At 53.4% G+C, this 22,215-nt stretch overlaps 1 protein-coding gene across 8 annotated transcripts; it reads left to right on the top strand.

The window, feature by feature from the left end:
• The first annotated feature begins 881 nt into the window (after nt 1-881).
• On the top strand, nt 882-21,484 carry SMG9 (SMG9 nonsense mediated mRNA decay factor). 8 transcript variants are annotated; one of them, XM_047834805.1, is made up of 15 exons: nt 1,335-1,543; nt 2,714-2,994; nt 4,276-4,431; nt 6,723-6,797; nt 6,887-7,151; nt 7,256-7,353; nt 9,202-9,314; nt 12,666-12,777; nt 14,711-14,806; nt 15,244-15,329; nt 18,182-18,288; nt 19,008-19,115; nt 19,284-19,412; nt 19,727-19,871; nt 20,964-21,484. In XM_047834805.1, exons 3-15 carry the CDS (start codon nt 4,282-4,284, stop codon nt 21,040-21,042), a joined length of 1,563 nt encoding a protein of 520 aa, XP_047690761.1. In that variant the 5' UTR covers nt 1,335-1,543; nt 2,714-2,994; nt 4,276-4,281; the 3' UTR covers nt 21,043-21,484. The 8 variants fall into 8 exon arrangements, with proteins under 8 accessions (XP_047690766.1, XP_047690765.1, XP_047690759.1 ...); XM_047834803.1 differs by lacking the exons at nt 1,335-1,543; nt 2,714-2,994 and adding an exon at nt 885-1,177; XM_047834808.1 differs by lacking the exons at nt 1,335-1,543; nt 2,714-2,994 and adding an exon at nt 1,276-1,294.
• Nucleotides 21,485-22,215: the final 731 nt, after the last annotated feature.

Genomic DNA, 22,215 nt, shown 5'->3' with positions numbered 1-22,215 from the left:
TATCCCCTGTTCAGTTATAAATTACAAAGGTTTTTTTTTAGTAATATTGCAAATGAAAAATGGTAAATTCCCCCATTGACCGATATACATATGAATGTACGTTTGTACACACGCCCCTTCTCCCTCCTCCCCGGAGTTATTTCCCTCCCAGTGGTAACCGCGGGCTCTAGCTAAACCGCTGCGCGCATGCGCTCTCCTCGGGCCGGGCATCCCGCCCCCCCCCCCCCCCCCCCCCCCCCCCCGGTGCGCACAAGGCTGCGCCACTGGCTTCTTGAATTTTCGACCCCTATCCCTGGGTTCCTCCCCCACCGCGGCGGGCGAGAGACTGAACAATCCTATCCCACCAGTCTCCGTCTCCCAGGCCTTCAGGATCTGACCAGCCCGTCTCTGCGGCCTCACCTCCCACCCAGAGGGAATTCTGAGTCCAAAACAGTCTGGACCTTTCCCTCCACCTGGAGTACCCTTTCCCGCCCTTCAAGGTCAAACCGGACCTGGGCCCTTTCCTTCAGTGATTTGCTCTAGTTGTCTCCCTCCACAGAGCGTTATGTCTTACAGCGCACACACTAGGTCTAATTCATTCCCGTGTTCTCAGCACTTACTCGGCCCAGGACCCTGAAATTCCTCCCTGCCGCGCCGCCCCACCCCACCCCACCGAATCCCGCCAACGCCACTGAAGAGGCGGGACTCGAACCTGCCATCTCCGGAGCCGCCCTCTCTCCCTCCTCGCTACACTCCCACATGGGCCTCAAAGCAGCGCGCGCACACTAAGGCGGAACCGTAGCGTCCGCCCTCCTCCCCTCCGTCATCCGCATGCGTGCTAAAGCCAACCACCTCCATCAACGCATGCTCAGCCCGGCTCTGACGCTCCGTTCTGGCGCGCCCAGCCCTCGGCGCATGCGCAAGGCCAGCACCCCACGGGTGCTGATCTCCGCTCCGCCCCGTGCTACCTTCTCCTCTTCCTCTTTCGGGCCGGCGTTCTTTGGGTGCCGCTTCCGGGGTGCCTAGACCGGTTCCGGAGTGACCGGTGCCTGCTTTCTCTCTCTCCCTCCCCAACGCTCCTCGTCCCCTAGACGCCATTTACAGGCCCGTGGCTTAGAGTGGAACCTCCCCCCACCAGCCCCGTCACGGAAAGCGCGCGTAGCGCTGCGCCCCAAGAACCAATCAGCAGCCGCCTTAGGTAAGGGGCCCGCAAGCCCGCGCGAGGCTCGTGCACCGGCAGGGGGCGGGGCGCTGGGCGCGTTTCGGGGCCCCGCCCCCTTCTCTACCGTTAAACGTTTGCTCGGACGTCCGGCAGGTGTGCGTAACAGACTAGGCGTTCAAGGGCGACCCTTAAAATACCGGGTTGGCGGGCGCGGGGTGGGGAGGAGATAAATAAGGTGTAGATAGGAACTTCAGTTCTGGGAGGGCCTAATAGGGCCTTTAGAACTGGCCGTCAAGTATTGCAAACGTCCTAACGACAGCGTGTAAAGAGAAGTCTTGGGAACACGCTCGCAGAGGGTCTACAGACAGACCCTGTATACCCGGGAGGTCCTCCGAATCCTATGTAAATAGAAACCTAAATCGTAGGGTTCCCCATAGGAGGCTTGTAAGCAGGTGTCTAATTATTGGGGATGTTACCTGAGTAATAGAGACTCATTGGTTTTAGGGGATGCCCCATATACAAACTTGTAAATGTATATTTACAAGTGTTAGAGAGTCCTTAAAAAAATAGTGTAAATAGACTGAAGTTCTTGGGGGTGGTGGTGTGTAAATACAGAGTTGGGAATTAGAGAAGTCTCCCCTCAGAGTTTGCAAATAGACACTTAGGTTCTGGAAGAGTCCCCAAAGGGGGCATATGAAGAGATGCTTAAGCACTGAGGAAACTCCCCCAAAGAATGACTAGTTAGATTCTTAACATCTGGGAGGTCACTGTAAGAGCCCTGTAAATAAACACAAATAGACTGGCTTTATACATTTTGGGAGACTCCCCAGAGGAGCCTGGAAACATGGGGGGGGGTCCCCAAACTGTATGTAGGTGGACTCATTCTGGGGAGCTCCCCCACAGAGCTGTTCAATAGACCCAAATACTGTGGAAGTTTCCAGAAAAAAAAAAAAAACATGCAAACGGACACTTGCTGCATGAGAAGGGGCTTCTCTTGGTGTGTAAACGGACTGGAGTGCTGGGGCAGAGTCCCTGTGGAGGAATGAAAAGAGACACTGAAGCACTGGGGGGTGGGGCTGTCTCGAGAATAATGTGCAAAGTGACCCTTAACTGCAAGGAAGGGAGGATTCCCAGTTTCTGAGGGGAATCTCTGCCAGAGACTGTAAACAGTCACTTAAGTGCTGAGTGGATCATTTTCCATGAGCATGTGTAAACAGGCCCTGCCCTCCTGTCTCAGAAGGCAGTCTTCAGCTGGGTTTGTGACGGGGTGGGGGTGGGGGGTGGGGGGAGAAGAGGTCACTTGTAGCAATGGGAGAGACGCTGGACAAGCCCCTACTCCTATATCCTGTTAACAGATACTGCTGTTTCTGGAGAGCGAATCTCTCACAGGGATCTGTGACTGTGTACTTGGGTAGGAGGTGGGGGATTCATAGAACCATTTCACAGGTGGGGGCACCTGGCTGTCTCCGTCGGTGGAGAGTGCAACTCTCGATCTTGGGGTTGTGAGTTCGAGCCCCATATTGGGCACAGAGCTTACCTAAAAATTTTTTAAAAATAAAAATGATTTCATAGGCACTTAAGAGCTAAGCAAGGATCAGCAAACTTTTTCTGTAAAGGGACAGAGAGGAATTGTTTGAGATCCTGCAGGTCGTACTGTCTCTGTCTCAACCACTCAACTCTGCCATTGGATCAAGAAGGCAGCCATAGACAACTTTTAAGTTGATGGAGGTGGTTGTATTCCTATAAAACTTCATTTACAAACACAGAAGGCAGCCCTGATTTGGTCCGTAGCCTACAGTTTGCCAACTTGACCTCTGAGCTATAAAGGAAATGGCCTCTCCTGCAAACAGACTGTTAAGTATTCAGAGATTTCTCTGGAATGAAGTGTAAACAGCTGGGGAAAGTCCCTAGAGGGACCTATAAAGCGAGTCAAATGGTAGGGAGTAGACCATATAGGTGGCAGTTCATTTTATAACATCTTAGATTGACCACGGGGGAGACTTGGGAGTGTGAGGGATGGCGGGCCACCAGAAACCTAAGGTAGACAGACTGAGATGTAGAGGGACACCAGATAAGATAGGGCCTTGAGTGCAGGAGCCCCACCCCCACACATGCCAGTATTAGGTAATCAAAGCAGTAGTTGTCGCACTGAGGATCATGTTACTGGTTTGTAAGGAAATGCTTTGCCACAGTTTGGGAAAGAATAGGTCCCATTTTTATGTGACCCCCTCCCCCTATGAGATACAGGTTGAGGCCAAGTGACTAATAGTTGGGAGTAGTTTTGGCTACGAGTAAGAGAAGTGTAGCTGTTTCCCACTGCATCTAGAAGGAAATAACGCCGGGTGAACAGGAGACCGCCGATTTTTTTTCTGCCACACCAGCCTTCCCTCGTTCCTTCCTTCCAGTCCAGGGTGGCTGCTTGAGCTCCAGCCTGCACACCATATTCCTCCCAGCCAGGAGGAGGAAAGGGCAAAAGGCATGTGCCAGCATCTGTGAAGGAAAGTTTCTGAAAGCTGCTAGAACACACTTCTGGTGTCATACCATTGGCCAGAAAGAACTTAGTCCCATGGCCACCTAACTGCAAATGGTGCTGAGAGGTGTGTTCTGGACAGCCATGTGCCCAGCTCAGAACTGAGGGGTTTTTTTGTTTTTGTTTTTGTTTTTAATTTTTTTTTCAACGTTTTTTATTTATTTTTGGGACAGAGAGAGACAGAGCATGAACGGGGGAGGGGCAGAGAGAGAGGGAGACACAGAATCGGAAACAGGCTCCAGGCTCCGAGCCATCAGCCCAGAGCCTGACGCGGGGCTCGAACTCACGGACCGCGAGATCGTGACCTGGCTGAAGTCGGACGCTTAACTGACTGCACCACCCAGGCGCCCCAGAACTGAGGGTTTTATTTTATTTTATTTTTTTTTGGAAGAAGAGAACAGATCTTGAGAGCCAGCTAGCAGTCACTGCCACAGCCACAGAGCTCTCTTGAAAGGAAGTGCCTTCTTACAGTCCAGAGTGAACCAAATAGATTGAAAAGAGTCTGTCCTCACTCTGAAATCCACCTCTCTCTCCCTCTCTCTCTCTATCTCTCTCTCTCTGTCTCTCTCTCTCTCTCTCTCTCTCTCTCTCTCTCTCTCTGTAGGCAACCATGTCTGAGTCTGGCCATAGTCAGCCTGGGCTCTATGGGATAGAGAGGCGGCGACGCTGGAAAGAGCCTGGCCCCGGTGGCCCCCAGAACCTCTCCGGGCCTGGTGGTCGGGAGAGGGACTACATTGCCCCATGGGAGAGAGAGAGACGGGTGAGTGAGCGGGCCCAAGGGCAGAATCCACATATCCACTCGCTCCACAAATGTTTGTAAGCACCTGCCATGTGCCAGGCACTAATCTAGATGCTGGGGATCAATCTGTGAACAAAAGCCTTATGAAGTAAGAGTAGAGAGTGGCAAAGGGGTCTGTCCTAGATGAAGTGGACAGAGAGGGCCTCCCTGAAGGGGTGGGTTTGGAGCAGAGACCTGAAGGAGGTGAGGGAATATGCCATGACAAAATCTGAGTGAAGAGCATTCTAGACAGATCAACAAATGGGAAGGCCCTGAGCCCTATATCTGGTGTATTCAAGGAGTAGCCAGGAGGCCAGTGTGGCTGCAGTGGCCAGAGAAGAAGGGAAGGTAATAGAAGATGATGTCGGAGAGGTAACTCAGGCCAGATCACGTAGGACCTGATAGGCCTGAGAAAGGACTTTGGATTTTGTTGAATGAAATTGGCACTGGAGGGTTTGAGCTGAGAGGCGCCATAAACTCATGTTTCAAAGAGTCCTGTAATAACCGCAGCTGTTCCTAGGTGTTGAGCAGCGTGCACGTGCAAGGTGCTTTAACGTCTTTCGGGTCTTTCTGCACTCTTCTAGCCACCTCATGAAGTAGAACCTAGGACAGATCTGATTTTCACTAATGAAGAGAGTGAGTCTCAGGGGAGAAAGGACTTAACCCAGAGTCACAAAATCAGTGAGCTTTGGGGCCAGAACCCAAACCCAAATCCAGCTGAGCCCAAGCACAGCACTGGTCTGCCGGCCGTAGTGTCCTGGACTGGAAACCAGGAGCCTCGGCGTGGGCCCCGGTCCTGCCTTGTCTTCTCTCCTGTGCTGAGGTGACTCGCTGTCAGAACCTGCCCCCTGCTCGTGTCCTTTCTCTAGGGCCCTGCCCACCTCTGAGAGAGCTCTGGGGGGGAAGAAGAAAGTAACAGCTGGAACTGTTTTCTGAGCCATAAAATGGTAGACATGAATAATAATTGATTTCACAGTGAGCTCGGCTCTTATTCCTTTCCTTGGGTTACAGCATAAGTGAGAACACAGGGTCTCTTTCTTCCTGCCACACGTACCCTGGACAATGTCGCCATCATCGTGCACTTTCAGCTTTAGTCCTGGATCAGCCTCTCCGAAGCCTCTTGTCTTTGCCTCTGACTTTGCCACTGATCCCTGGCAGCCTCCTAAGTGGCCAGTGGACTCCTCACGTCCTCCATGTCCCCTGCCGACTTCGGCATCTTCCTCCCATTTTTCCTAGTATCCATGACAGCCCACTGGGCCTCATCCTGGACACCCCCTTCCCCACGTCAGTCACCCTGTACGTTGTGCCTCCTGAATACATCTCCTGTCCTCTGTCTGTCCTCACAGCCTCGTCCCAGGTATCATCCTCTCCTCCCCCGACCTTCTCCCCGTCTCCCTCCCTGGCCTTCTGAAAGCCCGCAGTCTCTCCTGTGGTTCTGTCACAGCTCTTCTTCCCAAATACTTTCATGCCCTTTGTTTGTTCTTCACCATAGGCCAGTGAAGTGAGCAGAATTGAAGTAAGTATCCCCAGTGTATGGTGAAGAAATAGACCCACTGAAGGGTCATGGCTCTCCTGAGGTTCCTCGGGGAACAAGGCTCAAAAGAACAAGGCTCAAAAGCCGATCTCTCCCCTTTCTCGAGCAGATTGGGGGTGAGTCAAAATAAACATGAAGGCAAGGTGTGGGATCAGCCCCCTGGCTACTGGCAAGCGTGAGTGGAGCTGAGGAGTGATGAGGAACGATCAGGGTAGCAGGGCTCTCGGGATAGCAGCTGTCAGATAGTGAGCGCCTGCCATGCGTCAAAACGCCACATGGACAGTTTTCAAGTTCCAGCTGCGCTCAGCCTGTAGTAGTCCTGTGAAGAAACTCCTATCCCTGCTGGCCAGATGAGGAAACAGGCTGAAGCAAGGCCTTAGCCAAGTTCACACAGCCAACAAAAGGTGGGGCCGAGTTTGAACCCAGGGCTAGCTCCAGAGCCCTAGCTCCTTCCACCTGGGTTTGTCTTCTGGCAGAAGCAGCCGAATGCAGTTGTGGAGCCAGGCTGCCAGGGTTCAAAGCCTGGCTCCATTCTTTGTTGGCCACGTGACCTTGGGCAAGCCAGTTAACCTCAGTATCTTCATTTGTAAAATGGGAATGATAGTGTCTATCTCACGGGGTTGCTGGTGGAATTAATACGTGAAGGCATTTAGAATTGTACCTGGCACCCAAAGGCCCTGGGGAGTGTCTCTGAGAGGCGAGGGAGCCATGCCCGAGTAACTGCCCTCCCTCACCACAGGATGGCAGCGAAGAGACCAGCACGGCGGTCATGCAGAAAACCCCCATCATCCTCTCGAAACCTCCAGCAGAGCGGGTGAGCAGGGAAGAATCTTCTGAAGGGGAGGCTGGGAGCAGTTAGGGCAAAGATCTCTCCTGCTGACCGGAACCTTCTCACTCCCATAGTCTAAGCAGCCACCACCCCCAACAGCCCCGGCTGCCCCACCTGCCCCAGCCCCTCTCGAGAAGCCTATCGTCCTCATGAAACCACGCGAAGAGGGGAAAGGGCCTGCGACTGCGACAACCACCTCCACCCCCGAGGGCGCTGCCCCAGCACCCCCTGCAGCCCCCGCACCGCCCAAGGGAGAGAAGGAGGGACAGAGACCCACGCAGCCTGTGTACCAGATCCAGAACCGAGGCATGGGCACTGCCGCACCCGCAGCCATGGACCGTGAGTTGGGGCCTGGGCGGGAGCCTGTTGAGGACGGTTAGGAGCTGGACCGCCCTCACACAGACCCTCACCACATCCCATCTCCTGCTTTCTCCTGTCTCCAGCTGTCGTGGGCCAGGCCAAACTACTGCCCCCAGAACGCATGAAGCACAGCATCAAGTTGGTAGATGACCAGATGAATTGGTGTGACAGCGCCATTGAGGTACTGAGTGGGGAGCATGGGTCTCCCTGCTTGAGCTTCCCCAGGTCCCACGTCTCACTGCCTCCACCCCACCTCCCCACCGCCACCCTCTCGGCAGGTGATACTGGACTAGACAGCTTTCAGGCAACTGCAGCAATGAGAGAGAAGGAATCTGAAAGTTCTCACCTAGCCAGGGCTGAGTTGCAGTGGCTTGCAGTACGTGGGCTGTGCTGGTTGTTAAAATACTGAATAACCGTGATACCAGTTGGCAAAGAGGGACTCCCACTACCACCCAGATGCCCTGGGACCTCCTTTACCATCTCCTGCCCCCTCAGGTCAGCCTCCTAGACCCTGCTCCAGTTCCCCTTCTGATTGATCGAAACAACCCATGCAGTACCAGTGTTAACTGGTTTGAATGTCACTCCCAGAGGCTCCCTTTTCCATCTCAGTGGCCCCTACTGTAGTTCAGACCTCACATCCCTGGACTGGCATGCCTACCTCCAGATTCTCGGGCTTCATTTCTCCTCTCCTGCTGCTTTTTCCCCCTAGACCCGTCACATCAAGTTGCTGCCCAGATTCTCCCAGATGTGTCCCTTCTCCTTCTCCCACAGCTTGGACTTACTAGGACAGCATGCCGGGTCTGTATTTTACCCGGCCTCCTTCCTTTCTATGTCCGCTGTCCTACTGATATCAACTGGAGGGCCTTAAAACAAAACAAAAGCCAGTGTCCAGGCCTACCCTTCACTGTCAGATTAGAACGCCCTGCAGTGGTGACAATGTTCTGTATTTACACTATCTAGTATGGTAGCCACTATCCTTATAAGTGGCTATTGAGCACTTATCCACATATCCCCATATGTGGCTAATATAACTGAGGAACTGAAGATTTAGTTTTGTTTCATTTTAATGAACTTAAAAAATTTTGCTTTAATGTTTACTTTTGAGAGAGACAAAGCACGAGAATGGGGAAGGGCAGAGAGAGGGAGACACAGAATGTAAAGCAGGCTCCAGGTTCTGAGCTGTCAGCGCAGAGCCCGACATGGGGCTCGAGCTCCACGGACCACAAGATCTTAACCTGAGGCAGAGTTGGACACTTAACCAACTGAGCCACCCAGGCGCCCCTAATTTTAATGAACTTAAATTTAAATGGCCACATGTGGTCAGTGTCCAGCTTATTGAACAGGGCTAGCGCTAGGTGTTCTTTCTGCTTTAATGTGTCTAGGGTTAGAGCCAAGATTGGCTTCCTTTTTTAAAAAAAAAGGATTGATGTTTAAGGAGCCTGTTGAGGACGGCTCTCTTTTTTTTTAAAGCGTGTCTCTCGCACCCCCTAGTGGTGAAAGGCATCAGAGCTCGTGGCCCAGAGGTGAAGGTCTCAGGACTCTTAAATCCCAGACAGGATCCAGGACAGACTGACCCTCCCCTTCCTCACTCTTGTCCCTTTTTCATGCTGCTGCGTGTTTTCCTGACTTGCCAGAAGCCGAAAGTCCTCCAGGAGTCTGCCGCAGTAGCCCTCGGATACCACATCCTGTCCTTCCACCTGTTCTTCGTTCCTGCGCCTTTCTTCTACTCTTCCCCAAAGTCAGGTTTCCCTTTTTGCCCGCTGTGTTCCAGCGGCGCTGACTTTCCATTAGCTTCTTGACCATGCCAGGCTCTTCTCCACTTGGGAGCCCTCACAAATGTTCTTCTCTGTGCCACCGCATACGTACAGGGGCCCTTTGCCCAACTGAGGGGATCGGAGGCGTCAGAGTTTTGCTTCCACATCCGACAAGGCAGGCGGGCCAGTCTCTGCCCCCCCACCCCACCCCAGTCTCACTCCCACTCCAGCAGCTGACAGATTTACGAGGCTCACATTCCTTCATCTTCCCACAGTACCTGTTGGATCAGACCGATGTGTTGGTGGTTGGTGTCCTGGGCCTTCAGGGGACAGGCAAATCCATGGTCATGTCATTGTTGTCAGCGAACACTCCTGAGGAGGACCAGAGGTAAGGGGTGTGGAAGACCAGGAAGGAGGTGGACACCTACCTGGAGGACAGGGAAGGGTGGGCCTGGGTATTGCAAGTGGTATTACCAAAGGACTTTGGGAAAATGTTTCACCTCCCTTGGCCTCAATGTCTTTGTCAGATTAGGGTGATTAGGGCCTGGATTAAATCTTTGTGTGGCTCCAAGATAACCAGTCCTGTTTCTCCCTCCCTTCCTGCCTCGCCCCAGGGAATGGTACAGAGCCCGGCTTTGGATTTAGGTTGACTTCAGTCTCAGCCCTGCCATTCACCAGCTAGCTGACCTTGGGAATGTCACTTCACTTCCCAGTATCTCACCTTGTCACGTGTAAAGTGGGTTTTTGGAGGATAAGATCAGGAAGGCAAAGTTAACAAGAACCTGACACAGAGCAAATGCTCATAGGATACTGGTTGCTAAGACCTGGTAAATAGAACAGGGAAAGAGACTCGAATGTAGGGCATGGGTTCTAGACCAGCCTCGGTCCTGCATTCTTGAGTAAGGATGGGGATGATTGTGAAAATAAAAATATGAAGTCACAGGAGAGGATCTGGGGAAAGAGCGAGCTTAGGAACTAGGGACCAGAACTGAGGGCAGGGAAGGAAATGGAGAAAGGCAGGGACTAGGGAGGAGAGACATAACCGGTCTGATTAAGGAAGACTCAAACTGGAGAATGAGAAAGGGATTGTCTAGAAAATGTAGGGGTTTGGTTTTTGGGTTTTTTTTTTCCATAAAGCAGGTGATACTATCTTGCATTGCGTGGATGGATATCAGGGGGTCCATGAACCTCCTCCTAACAGTATATGAGGGATTTTACATCTATCTGCAGTTAGGCTTTCCTTCTAGGAAATGGGTCTGTAGTTTCCCCCAGATCTTAGAGGGTCCGATGGAGACCCAGAGCAGGTTAAGAACCACTATCGTGAGACTGTACATCCACTAGAACCAGAGCTGTGGGGCTGCCCTTCCTCCCAGGTCCGTCTCCTCTCTTGTCAACTTGTAACTTAAGCTCACCTTGGCTCCACTTGGGAACAGCTCCAGCTCTCTCAGCATTCGTTCCGTCTCAGCTTCCACCCCCAACTAGCAAATTTCTCCTCCCCTACCCCCGGCTTTGAGTTCAGATTCCTGAGCTAGAGAGAATTCTACTGGCCTGGCATATCTTTTGTGTTTTTTTATTGTTTAGTTTATTTTGAGAGATAATGTGAGTGGGGGAGGGGCAGAGAGAGAAGGAGACAGAGAATCCAAAGCAGGCTCCACACTGTTAGCGCAGAGCCAAACATGGGGCTCGAACTCCCAAACCATGAGATCACGACCTAAACTGAAGTCAGACACTTAACTGCCTGAACCACCGAGGTGCCCTCTGCTTATTTTTTTGAGCCACGTCAGCCCGTGGTGTGGCGGACTTTGGTGCCAACTCTTGCCATCAGGCCCCCTTTACGTTAAGAATTCATCTGCTTCTCCCTTCCTTCATTCCTGTCTCCTGGCCCAAGCCTCCGACATCTCCCCTACTGAATGTCAAGAATCTCCTCACTGATCTCCCTGCTTTAGTTCAATTCAGCTAACATCTATTGAGTGCTTACAGCGTGCCGGGCACTGTTCTGGGCACTGGGGATACAACAGTCAACAGAACTGGCAAGAACCTTTGTCCTGGTGAGCCTTCATTCTAATCAGGGTGAAGGCAAACAAACTACGTTATTTGACATGTGAGAAGGTGATACCCAAACGGGAAGGGATTATAGGGAAGCTGTGTTGGTGCTGGATTACAGTCCTAAACAGAGTGGTCAGGGAAGGCCTTGCAAAGAGGGACACTGAGCACAAGCAGACTGGGAGGAGGGAGAGCTTTCTAATCAGATGGAATGACAGGAGCCTATGTCTGAGGCAACAGAGCTTGCCTGGTGTGTGTGCAGAATGGCATGAAGGCCCTGGAGCTGGCGCGGAGTGAGCAAGAAGGGAAGGCCTAGGCGGTCAAAGAGGATCAGAGAGGTCAGAGAGGATAAGGGAGGCTACGGCTCACCACATAGCACAAGGGGAGCCTTTCAAAACCCACCTCCAGTCCTGTCACTTCCCTACTTAAATGTCTTCAGGGCTACTCCAGGCTCGTGGGCCAAAGCCCCAGCTCCTTACCAGGCCCCACAGAGGCCTGTGCTCCCTCTTGTTGCTCCCAGTCCCCCTGTTCTCCGCTTTCCCCTCTCCCCACACTGGTCTTTTGATTCCCCACACACGCCACCTGCCGTCCACCTGGGACAGTCTTTGCTTCCATCCTCTACCCCCTGTGCCTCCCCTTTAACTTAATTAAAGTTGCTCAATAAACTCTTCTCTCTCTCACTCTCAGTGTGGTCATCTGTCTCTTGTACGGCAACCCTTCCCAGCCCTCCCAACTGAGCTATCCCCATCCTGAGCGCCACACACCCCTTCTTCCTACCGCTCACAGTTACTGATCTCTGTTGATCTGTAAGCTAGAGCAGGAACTGCTTGGAAGCAGAGACGGTCCTTGTTCACTGTCGCATCCCGGTACCTGGTACATCAGAGGCCTTTAGTACGGTGTTGTTAAGTGGGTGTCGGACAGCGTAACACGCCTCTCAGGGAGGTGGGGATTACCTTTTGAGACAGAAATACCATTACCCTGATTTTACAGATTGAAAGAGAAAATCACTTTGTCCAGGTCGCAGAATGTGACCCAGTTGAGCTCCATGGTCTAGGGCAAGGCTCAGCTGTGCCTGCTTTGGCGTCATCTCCCGGTCCGACGCAGATAGAACCGAGGGAGACTCTCCTCCCAGGGGAAGAACTGGGAACGGAGTTCTACAACCACCCAGCCTCTCACTGTGAGGGTGGAGAGCATTCAGTGCTATATCTCCGGGGCCCGGCCCGTGGCAAGTGCACTGGGTAATTCACAGCTAACGATTACGTATCGCTGCCTAGCGGGCATTTTCCTAAGGGCTTTACGGCAGTTAGCCTCATAGCAGCCCTAAGAGTTTTGAGACTGCTGTTATCCCCATTTACAGACGAGGAGGCCAAGGAGAAAGAAATTAAGGACTTGCCCAAAGCCACAGAGCCAGGAAGAGGCAGAACTGGGATTTGAATCCCAGCGGTCCAACAAAGTCCTGACTCTTAAACACCTCACTCTACTGACTTCATTAGATGGGTTAATAGATCTCCTTATGGGTAAAGGTGAAGTCATGTGGAATAAAATGTGATTCTCCAGACAACAGGGGCCACAGGTGGAAGGCTTTGTAGGGGGCTTTGAGAGAAGGGAACCACGCTCACTTTACATGGTTACACTCTGGAGGCATCAGAGGCTGAGAAGCGCACCTCTAATGCACCCCACCCGCTTCTCTCCACAGGGCGTACGTTTTCCGGGCCCAGAGTGCCGAGATGAAGGAACGAGGGGGCAACCAGACCAGTGGCATTGACTTCTTTATTACCCAAGAGCGGATTGTTTTCCTGGACACACAGGTGCTGACCTCCACGAGCCCGCCCTCCTGCATGCCACCTTCACATCCATCCCTGAATGTTGTTAAGCCAGAACCCTGCTTGGATTCCATGTGGTCCCAGCCCACCCACGGGCACGCTAGGTGCTTATGGACAAGTTGTGTCTTTTCTTGGCCTTTAGCACGTTTTCAGATTTTGCCTCCCTCCCCTCCCATCCATCGTATACACAGTAGCCTAGAGAATCTTCTAGCGTAGTGGCTAAATGTGTGGGCCCTCGAGGCCGGTCTGTGTATGTCCAGGTTCTGCCTTTAATTCTTACCATTTGGGTGATGTGAAGCAAGTGTTTACCCCCCCCCTCAAACCTCAGTTTCTTCGTCTATAAGTGGGGACGATAATCGTACTCAGCCTCACAGGTTCATTGCAAGGCTTCAGTGGAACGGTCCGGGCAGAGCGGTTGGCACAGGACCTGGCATGTAGTTAGCGTTCAGGCCCATCGCTATCATCAGAACTGACCTGTGTGTTTCTGGCGGCTTTCCTCATCCTCTCTCTTGCCCCCAGGCAGAGTCCCCATTCTTCAGCGTGGTGTTCAGGGCTCGTGGGGCTCACCTCCTTCAGACTCCAGCCTCCCCTCTCTGGTGTAGTCTCTAGCTCCACCAGACGCACCACAGGGCCTCGCCTTGATCCCCCTCCCACCCTGGGCCGTCCACATCCTGTTCCCTTTATCCGAAACTACCCTTTATCTGAAACTGCCTGTTCCTCAGTTTTCCTAAGTGGGAAAAACATCATTGCCTACCTTGTAGGGTTGTTGTGAGGCTTCGGTGAGTTAATACAAGTAGAGCCCTAATGGCAGCGCCTGCCATGAAGTAGGTACTTCATACTTTGCTGTCAGTATCATGAGCATGAGAACACTCTCTCTCCCCTTGCCATTTTGCCTGGCTGATGCCTTCTCCTCCGAGAAGACTCTGCCGGGGCATCGCCTCCTCCCAGAAGCCTTCCCCTGCTCTGAGCCCCCACTGGTGCCGTGTGCGCCTTCCATCGTGGCACTGACGTATCACAGCCTCTTCCCACGGTGTACTGCTCCCACTCCCCACCTGCCTGGAGTGCTTTAGGGAGGAGCTCTGTTGGTCAGGGCCTGGCCCCTACGTGGTTCTCCCTGAATGTTGATGGAGCGGAGTTCTAGTCACCATAGGTGTGGATGGCACGGACAGTGAAAGCCCACAGATGTGATCTGTGAGTCAGGCCCTGTGCAGGGGCCCCTGGGGGACCTGGAGACAAGCTGAACTGCCATGAGCTGGGTCCAAGGCCCATGTGGAGCAGAACGGAAGTTAAAACAGGACAGAATAGAGCATGTAGCTCTATTGGGAGTTTTAGAAAGCCAGCAATTGGGAAACTGTCTTCTTTAAGGAATTCCACTCACTGCAGCAAGAAGGCAGTAAGACCACCAAACTGATTGCGCTCTTGTGGCTTTTAAATGGAATGTTCCTTGAAGAAAAGGTGATGAACTCACCATGGATTCTTTTACACCCACTGATGCAGTTTTTAAATCCTCACCAATTTTCACACTAAACATCGTTTTTTGACCAAAGTAATTATCTTAGCAAAGTTTTGAAAGCATTTGAAACAACTAAGAAAAGGAAAGTGTCTTGAAGGGACATGACTCATGCAAGCCAATATTACATTTATTAGCACTAGGAGAGTTCTCTTTGAGCACGAGGCACTTGAGAGGGGTGATAATTCATAAAGGAGCTGGGGGAAGTGTATCTGCTTTGAAACATTCTTCTTTCACCCCCTCTTGCTGACTAGCTCTTACTCATCAGAAACCGCCTGTGTTTATGACCTTATTTTGCCCCGAGAGAGGCAAGGTATTGGCCTTCAACTTGAGGAACTTGGGTGGCTGTGACACTTAGGGTTCCGGCCTCCAGCCCCCGTTCCCGACTCCCTCTCTTCCTTGCCGCAGCCCATCCTGAGCCCCTCCATCTTGGACCACCTTATCAACAATGACCGCAAGCTGCCTCCAGAGTACAACCTGCCCCACACCTACGTTGAGATGCAGGTGAGGGGACCAAGCCGGACCTAGGGGCGAGGTCTCCCCCTTCCCCCTCGAGATTCGCGATGGGGAGTTGGATATGGGTTGACCTCGTTTCTGCTTCATAAAGAGCCCTGGGTGCCCCAAGAGCTGTAGGAAAGAATAGCATTGAGAGTCCTGTCAGGCTCACCTCCTGGCTGTGCTCCTCAGAAAAGTCATTTCCTGCCCCCTCCCCCTTCAGGCCTCGTTATCTGCCTGTGTGAGATGGGAGTGATCATTCCCATCTTGCCCAATTTAGGGATGGCCTGTGAAGGAAGTGCCAGCGGAGTCTGGGCACACAGTAGGTGCTTAACGGCTCTGAGGCTCTCACCCTACTGCCCCTTCAGCTAGGTCCTGGGAGCAGGGACCCCAGTCTGGGTAGGGGGGGACCTCCAGCTCGGTCACCCCTTCCTGCCCTCTCTCAGTCGCTCCAGATCGCGGCCTTCCTCTTCACGGTCTGCCACGTGGTGATCGTTGTCCAAGACTGGTTCACAGACCTCAGTTTATACAGGTGAGCAGATGGCGGGGAGGGTTGGGGGGGTGGGGGCAGGGAGCGAAGGCAAGAGATGGGGATCAGAGACTCGGCCACTTGCCTGGGTCTCATATGTTCCACACAGTATCCATAGGGACCCCTTTAAAGTCTGAGTTGGGGACGCATGGGTGGCTCAGTCAGTTAAGTGTCCGACTCTTGATATGGGGTCAGGTCACGATCTTGCGGTTGGCGAGATGGAGCCTCGAGTAGGGCTCTGTGCTGACAGCGTGGATCCTGCTTGGGATTTTCTCACTCTTGTTCTTGCTCTCTCTCTTTCTCTCTCTCTGCCTCTCTGCCACTCCCCCAGTCGTGCATGCTCACACGTGCATGCATGTTCTCTCTCTCAAAAATAAACTTAAAATAAAACATGAGTCGGAGTGGGTCACCACCACCTAGCAGACATACACATGCTTACGACTCCCCACTGGCTTTATACATCACTCAGAACAAAATCCAAAGTCCTTCTCATGGCCTACAAGGTCCTCCACGGGACAGTCCTAGTCTCCTCATTGACCTTCTGTCCCACCACTTTCCCTCATTCCCCGATTAAAGCCCTAGTGGCCCCATGGCTACTCCTCGTGCAGCTTAGGACCTCTGTGCTGCATCCCTCAGCCAGAACACTCTTCCTACAGACCTCAGACTCCCTCCCTCACGTCATCCCACCCCAGGCCTTCCCCGATCTTATAACATAGAACCACCCCCCACCACCACCCCACTCTTACGCTACTGTGTTTTCCTTCATTGCATTTATCACTCCCTAACAGGACATTGCAGGTCTCTTTAGGGTCTGTCTCTCCCAGTCTGAGTCCCTGGCGCCTCACACAGTGCCTGGCACAAGGTGGTTAATACACGTTTGTAGAATGAATAGCATAATCAGGAGCGGGCTTGTCCCTCTTGTCCATCTCCAGGCACATGTACCGTACCCAGGCAGGCAGGAAGGGGGAAGGAGTCAGGATCTGGGGAAGGAGTCAGGATCTGGCCGGAGTCCTGCCTGAAGCAGCTGGAGCTTTTAGAAATGCCCCCTGGGCAGAACTGGCTCAGAACCTAAGGCGTAAGGGTTCCTCTTGGCCTCAGGCCCCAGGGGATAGCTGTGCGGAGGCCAGCCGCCTTGGGCACAGAGCCCAGCCAGAAGGAAGGAACAGGAGCTCATGGGGAGGGGAGAGCTGAGCCAAGGGAAGCAGATGTCTCCAAAGTAAGGCAGCCCAGGATTTGAACCCCAGCTCTTAGTAGGTGAGTGGCCTCTTTTTCCTTAGCTCCTCATAGGCAAATTGTTTTATGCGGATTAAATGAGTTTAAAGAACTTACAGCATTCGGTGGTAAATGGGAATGTAATGTTTATGTTAGTAACCCTGGGGGTTGGGGTGAACTGTGGGTCTGGTCTGGCCAGCAGTAAAAATGACTTTCTGGGAAAACCAGCCCTTGTGACCAGATCCAAATGTCTTTTTTTTTTTTTTTTTTTTTTTTTTAATGTATTTTTGAGAGTGAGAGTGAGGGAGGGGCAGAGAGACAGAGGATCTGAAGTGGGCTCTGCGCTGACAGAGAGCCCGATGTGGGGCTCCAGCTCACCAACTCACCAACTCTGATGACCTGAGCCCAACCAGACATTTCATCAGCTGAGCCGCTCAGGCGCCCCTAAGTGTCTTATTTCTGAAACACCCGCGCTGTTACCATCACCATAGTCTATTTGAATTCGTTCACGTGAGAGGAGTGTATTGACCATTTATGGATGCCATTCCCCGTTCGGGGCACTGGAGACACAGGTGTGAATTTACCAGACTGCCCTGTGGAGTTTGCATTCTGATTGGGGTATGGACTCGGCCCGGCACGTGGCAGAACCTTGCTTTTAATCCAGAGCCTGAGGTGGGCTTCTCAGCAGGGAAACCCCACGAAACTGTGGACAACACGTTTGTATGTGTGTTCGTGTGAGGAGAATGTCCGTGCTTTTTATCGGATTCCCATGAGCCCTTCCTTCAGATAGCAAGCAGGTTTATTTTATTTACATGTCTGGAAATTTTATTTTAAAATGGCATAAACTGAAACTTAGGTCCATGCAGAAACTTGCACATGGATGTTTATAACGCAGTTTTATTCGTAATTGCCAAAACGAGGAAGTGATCAAGGTATATTTCAGTAGGTAAATTGATAAACTATGGTACATGCGCACAAGGGAATGTTACTGGAAATGCGTTATCACGCCGTGAAAAGGAGGAAGGTACACACTCTTGAGTGCGTATTACTAAGTGAGAGAAGCCGGTTTGAAACGGCTAGTGTATGATCCCAACTCCATGACGTTCTGGAAAAGGCAAAGCTGCGGGGACAAGTAAAAAGATGGGGGGCGGATAGGTAGAGCATGGAGGGTTGTTAGGGCAGTGACGCCGCTCGCTGTGATGCTGTGTGGCGGGCACATGTCCTTTTTGTCAAAACGCGCAGAGTAGACAACACCGGCAGGGAAGCCTAGTGTGTAGCATAGCCTTTGGGTGATGATAACGTGTCACAGGCTCATCGGAATGTTGACAGTGGGGGAGGCTATGTGTGGGAGTGGGGCGGGACATTCATGGGAATCCCTGTACTTTCCACTCGGTTTTGTGGTGATCTTACCAATGCTTTAAAAAATGAAGTATTTTTTTAATAGCATAGACTCATTTAAAAACGCATGTAGTTGACATGGGTCCATGGATTGGTGTCTGAGAGGGTTTTCTCTGAATTCCCTAAAATCCTCTAAAATCGGTGTAGCTGTAGCTTTTATCAGATCCGCAAAGGGGGCCCCCTCCCCAGGCTGTGGGACAGGGGGTGCCCATGGCAGAGCACCAACCTCTCGCCCTGAACCCCAGGTTCCTCCAGACAGCAGAGATGGTGAAGCCCTCTACCCCATCCCCCAGCCACGAGTCCAGCACTTCCTCAGGCTCTGACGAAGGCACTGAGTACTACCCCCACCTGGGTGAGGGACTTGACTGGGGCGGGGGGGGGGGGGGGGGGGGAGACAGGGGGACGGGGGAGGGGCGAAAACCAGGAGCGCTGGGGAAGTGGGGAGCTGGGAGGAAGCAAGTCAGCAGATTAGCTGCTCCTTCCTCCAAGGTTCCCACCTGGCCACCAAGGGCACGACCCTGAGTCTGGGTCCAGCTCCTTGATCAGAAGGGGAGCCTTTTATATACAGGATCCACATCAGCCCATTTCTCTGTCCCCCGCACCTCCAGCACAGACTGGGGGCGAAGAGAGTGCTGAAGTAACCCGAGTGGCCCCAGGTGCCCTGCTTGCCCTGCGGCCTCACACCATCTGCTCGCTCTGCTCTACTGTCACACTGCCCTTCTGCAAACATCTCGTTCGTTTATGACGCCCCAGGCAGGGTCTTCCCTACTTCCTCTGCCTCACCAAGTCCCTGGTGCCTTTCTGTCTTACTCCTGATTGTGTGGCTATTTTCCTCTTCGGTCTTTTCCATCAGACTGGGGGTTCCTTGGGGACAGAAACCAGATCTCACGTCTGGGTCCCCTGCATCACCCAGCACAGGGTCTGGTGCTAAAGCAAAGTAACGTGTAACATGAATATTTACAAGAGCTCTGAGCCCAGGGGTAACGGCAGATCTTTGGCACGAGTGGGGAAGGCCACACAGCCCAGCCCCAGCTGCCTCACGCGACTACATCTCTCTTCCCACCCCTCCAGTCTTCCTGCAGAACAAAGCTCGCCGAGAGGACTTCTGTCCTCGAAAGCTGCGCCAGATGCACCTGATGATTGACCAGCTCATGGCTCACTCCCACTTGCGTTACAAGGGTGAGGGTCCCTGAGTCACCCCCCAGGCTGACCAGTGGCTCTTGACTCCTGCTCTGGCCCGTGGCCCAGACGTCCAGACTGGCCTCCTGATTCTAGCTTGACCATCATATGTGTACCTCCCCTGCCCCTCACCATAGTATCTGTAGGCTGATAGGTTCTCTCCTGCAGGTACTCTGTCCATGTTACAGTGCAACGTCTTCCCTGGGCTCCCACCTGACTTCCTGGACTCTGAGGTCAATTTGTTCCTGGTGCCCTTCATGGACAGCGAAGCAGAGAGTGAAAACCCACCTCGGGCGGGTATGGTTGAGTCTGGTCCACAGGGATACCAGTTCTTCCCTGGTCTGGTGGGAGATACAGGTTGCCCTGGCCTGGGGTGATAGGGACCCACACTGGTCTGAGGGGAGACTCGTGGCTTGTCCTTAAGGTGCTTGGACCCTTTCTTAGGAGTGTGTTTCCAAGATGTTGGAGTACGGGAAGAGCTGGGCCGGGTCTGGACGTGGAGGTACTCCTGGTATTCCAGCCCAGGATACTGGGTGCCTGGGAAAAAGGAAAGGCCCTCTGACAGGCTGTCCCCCCCCCACCCCCTTATCCTCCCCACCTCAACTCTCCAGGACCCGGTTCCAGCCCGCTCTTCTCCCTGCTCCCTGGGTACCGTGGCCACCCCAGTTTCCAGTCCCTGGTGAGCAAGCTCCGGAGCCAAGTGATGTCCATGGCCCGGCCACAGCTGTCACACACCATCCTCACGGAGAAGAACTGGTAAGAGCTCCGGGCAGGGTGGTCAGTGTGGGGGCCCCCACCCTGGTGCAGACTAGAGGAAGTTCTCAGTGATCTCTCCACATCTCGGTTCCCTTTTCTGGGATGCTGATGACTGCTTCCACGCTGGACAGCATGCTGTCTCTTAAGTCCTCCTGAGTAGCCAGTAGGGTGTAGGTCTTGTCACCAGTTTTACTAGTGGGGAAATTGAGGCTCAGAGAAAGGAATTGTCACATAGTGATGTTACATACCAGTAGCTAGGTGCCATTTGATGGCGAGGAGTAGGACCAGTGAGCCCAGTCAAGCTCAAGCGTTTATTCTGAGGCCCTGAGTGCGGAAAGCGTGGCCTCACAGGAGGGGACGCTGAAATGTCCCCACAGGAGCTGCATTCTCCAGCTCTCACTGGATGGCACTGTCTCCCTGCGCCCCCCCACCTTCCCTCCTCCTGTGCCACCTGGCTCTCCCCACTCTGCTTTCACAGAGCCCCGACCTCCCCCAGCCCCAGCCCCAGCCCCAGCCCCAGCCCCAGCCCCAGCCCCACATGACCCTCTGTGTCTCGAGCCCGCAGCAGGTCTGCAACATCGAATTTCCAGGAGACACAGAAGTTGGAGAGAAAGAGCTTGGCTGGGTGCAGCCTCTAGCACGGCTCCCCCGGGGTCTGTGGCTGGCCGTGGCCGGAAGGGGCAGGGAGCGCACACAGCAGCAAAGCCAGTGAGCCGTGCGGGCGAGGGGGCTCGGGGCTCTACCCTCCCACGGTCTGTAGCAGGGCCCAGCCGGGTAGAGGGTCATGCAGCTGTCAGACGTTTCTGATCGCCACAAGACTCTGGAGGGAGATAGAGGTAGAATCCTGACCCTCAAGTTGGGGCTTGAGGCCTTCATTCCAGACCAGGCGCCTTCTGCTTGCTCACCCCAGGGGAGGCGTCAGAACCCGGGCCACTCCCATCAGCACTGTCATCTTCCCCACATCCCGGTCCAGGAGCCTCCGGGGTCAGGTCATACAGGTCGTACGCAGGACCTGTTTTTGCACCTGGCCCGGGTCAGCGCAAGGCTGGCGGGCCACAGCCAGGGCTGCTGACCACTCACCTCCTCCCCCAGGTTCCACTACGCTGCCCGGATCTGGGATGGCGTAAAGAAGTCCTCTGCCCTGGCGGAGTACAGCCGCCTGCTGGCCTGAGGCCGAGGGAGGAACGTCATGCAGAGAACCCCCCTCTGGGTCCTCACGGATGGTGAGGGAGCACACGCGTCCTACCCCCCTGGTGGGGTGGAAAGTGGCGGCAGGTCTGATGGACGAGGGACCACGACATCCTCGCCCAGAGACGTGAGGCGTCCAGGGCCAGGCCTCCCATCCTCAATGGAGTGTTGTTCAGGGGCAACTCTGAGATCCCACCCCCAACCTGGGCCAGGGCGGCCCATCTCAGTCCCCTGCAGGGACAGGCAGTGGGAGTAGTCTGGTCACGGAGAATCCCAGGTTCCATCTTGACCTCCCTCGGCAGGGACAGGAGCAACAGGGTCCCTCCTCCCTGACTCTGAGCCCTTTCCCATAAGGTGCGGCAGGGTCTGGGGAGCTCTTCGTTGGGGCAGGTCTGGTGGTTCGAATAAAGAGTCATGCAAGCCTGTTCTGGTGCTTCTCTTCTTCCCGTCTCCCCAGCATGCTGTCCTGGGGAGCAGGGCAGATTTGGGTCCTGGCCTTTAGGGGGCAGATTACCTGCAGCCACCATTGGAGCCTGAGTGAACTTGCCATGGGGACACTTTCACTGCAGGTCATAGAATTGTCAGGAGCTGAGGAAGACCAGTCTGCTAAGGAGGAAGCCCCTAGAAAAAGGGGTATTCTGTTTCCTGCGGTGACATCAAGTCCCATCTCTGTGCCATGGATAGGAAAAGACAGTGCCCTCCTTTGGCTAAATGCAGTGACTACCTCCGTGTCGTCTGCTCTCAGTTGAAGACAGTGCCTGCCTTTGGTGAAATGCCTCGTTAAATGCAATGCCTGATTCAGTATATGGTTAAAAAATAGTGTGTGTCATAGTTAAATACAGTGAAATACAGGGCTTACCCTGAGCTGAAACAAGTTCTACCCTTATCCAAATGCTCGTACGTTACCCTTAACACACAGCGCCCACAGTTGGTGAAGTATGGTGGCTTCCTTTGCCTACAGAGCTCGTCTACTCTTGCTTGAAAGTAGTCTCTGCCTTGTAAGTCCAGAACCTACCCTCAGTTAAGTATGCCATTCACTTCAATATGGTACCTACCTCACCTACCCGGTTTAAATTCACTACCTCCTAGCTTAGTGTTTCCCCAAGTGCGTCTCCAAGTAGGTCTGGCCACCGCACCCATCCCAAATTAGTCCCGA

This window comes from Prionailurus viverrinus, chromosome E2 (genome assembly GCF_022837055.1).
Source record: "Prionailurus viverrinus isolate Anna chromosome E2, UM_Priviv_1.0, whole genome shotgun sequence".
Lineage (NCBI taxonomy): Eukaryota > Metazoa > Chordata > Mammalia > Carnivora > Felidae > Prionailurus > Prionailurus viverrinus.
This window is presented reverse-complemented; position numbering and strand designations above follow the sequence as displayed.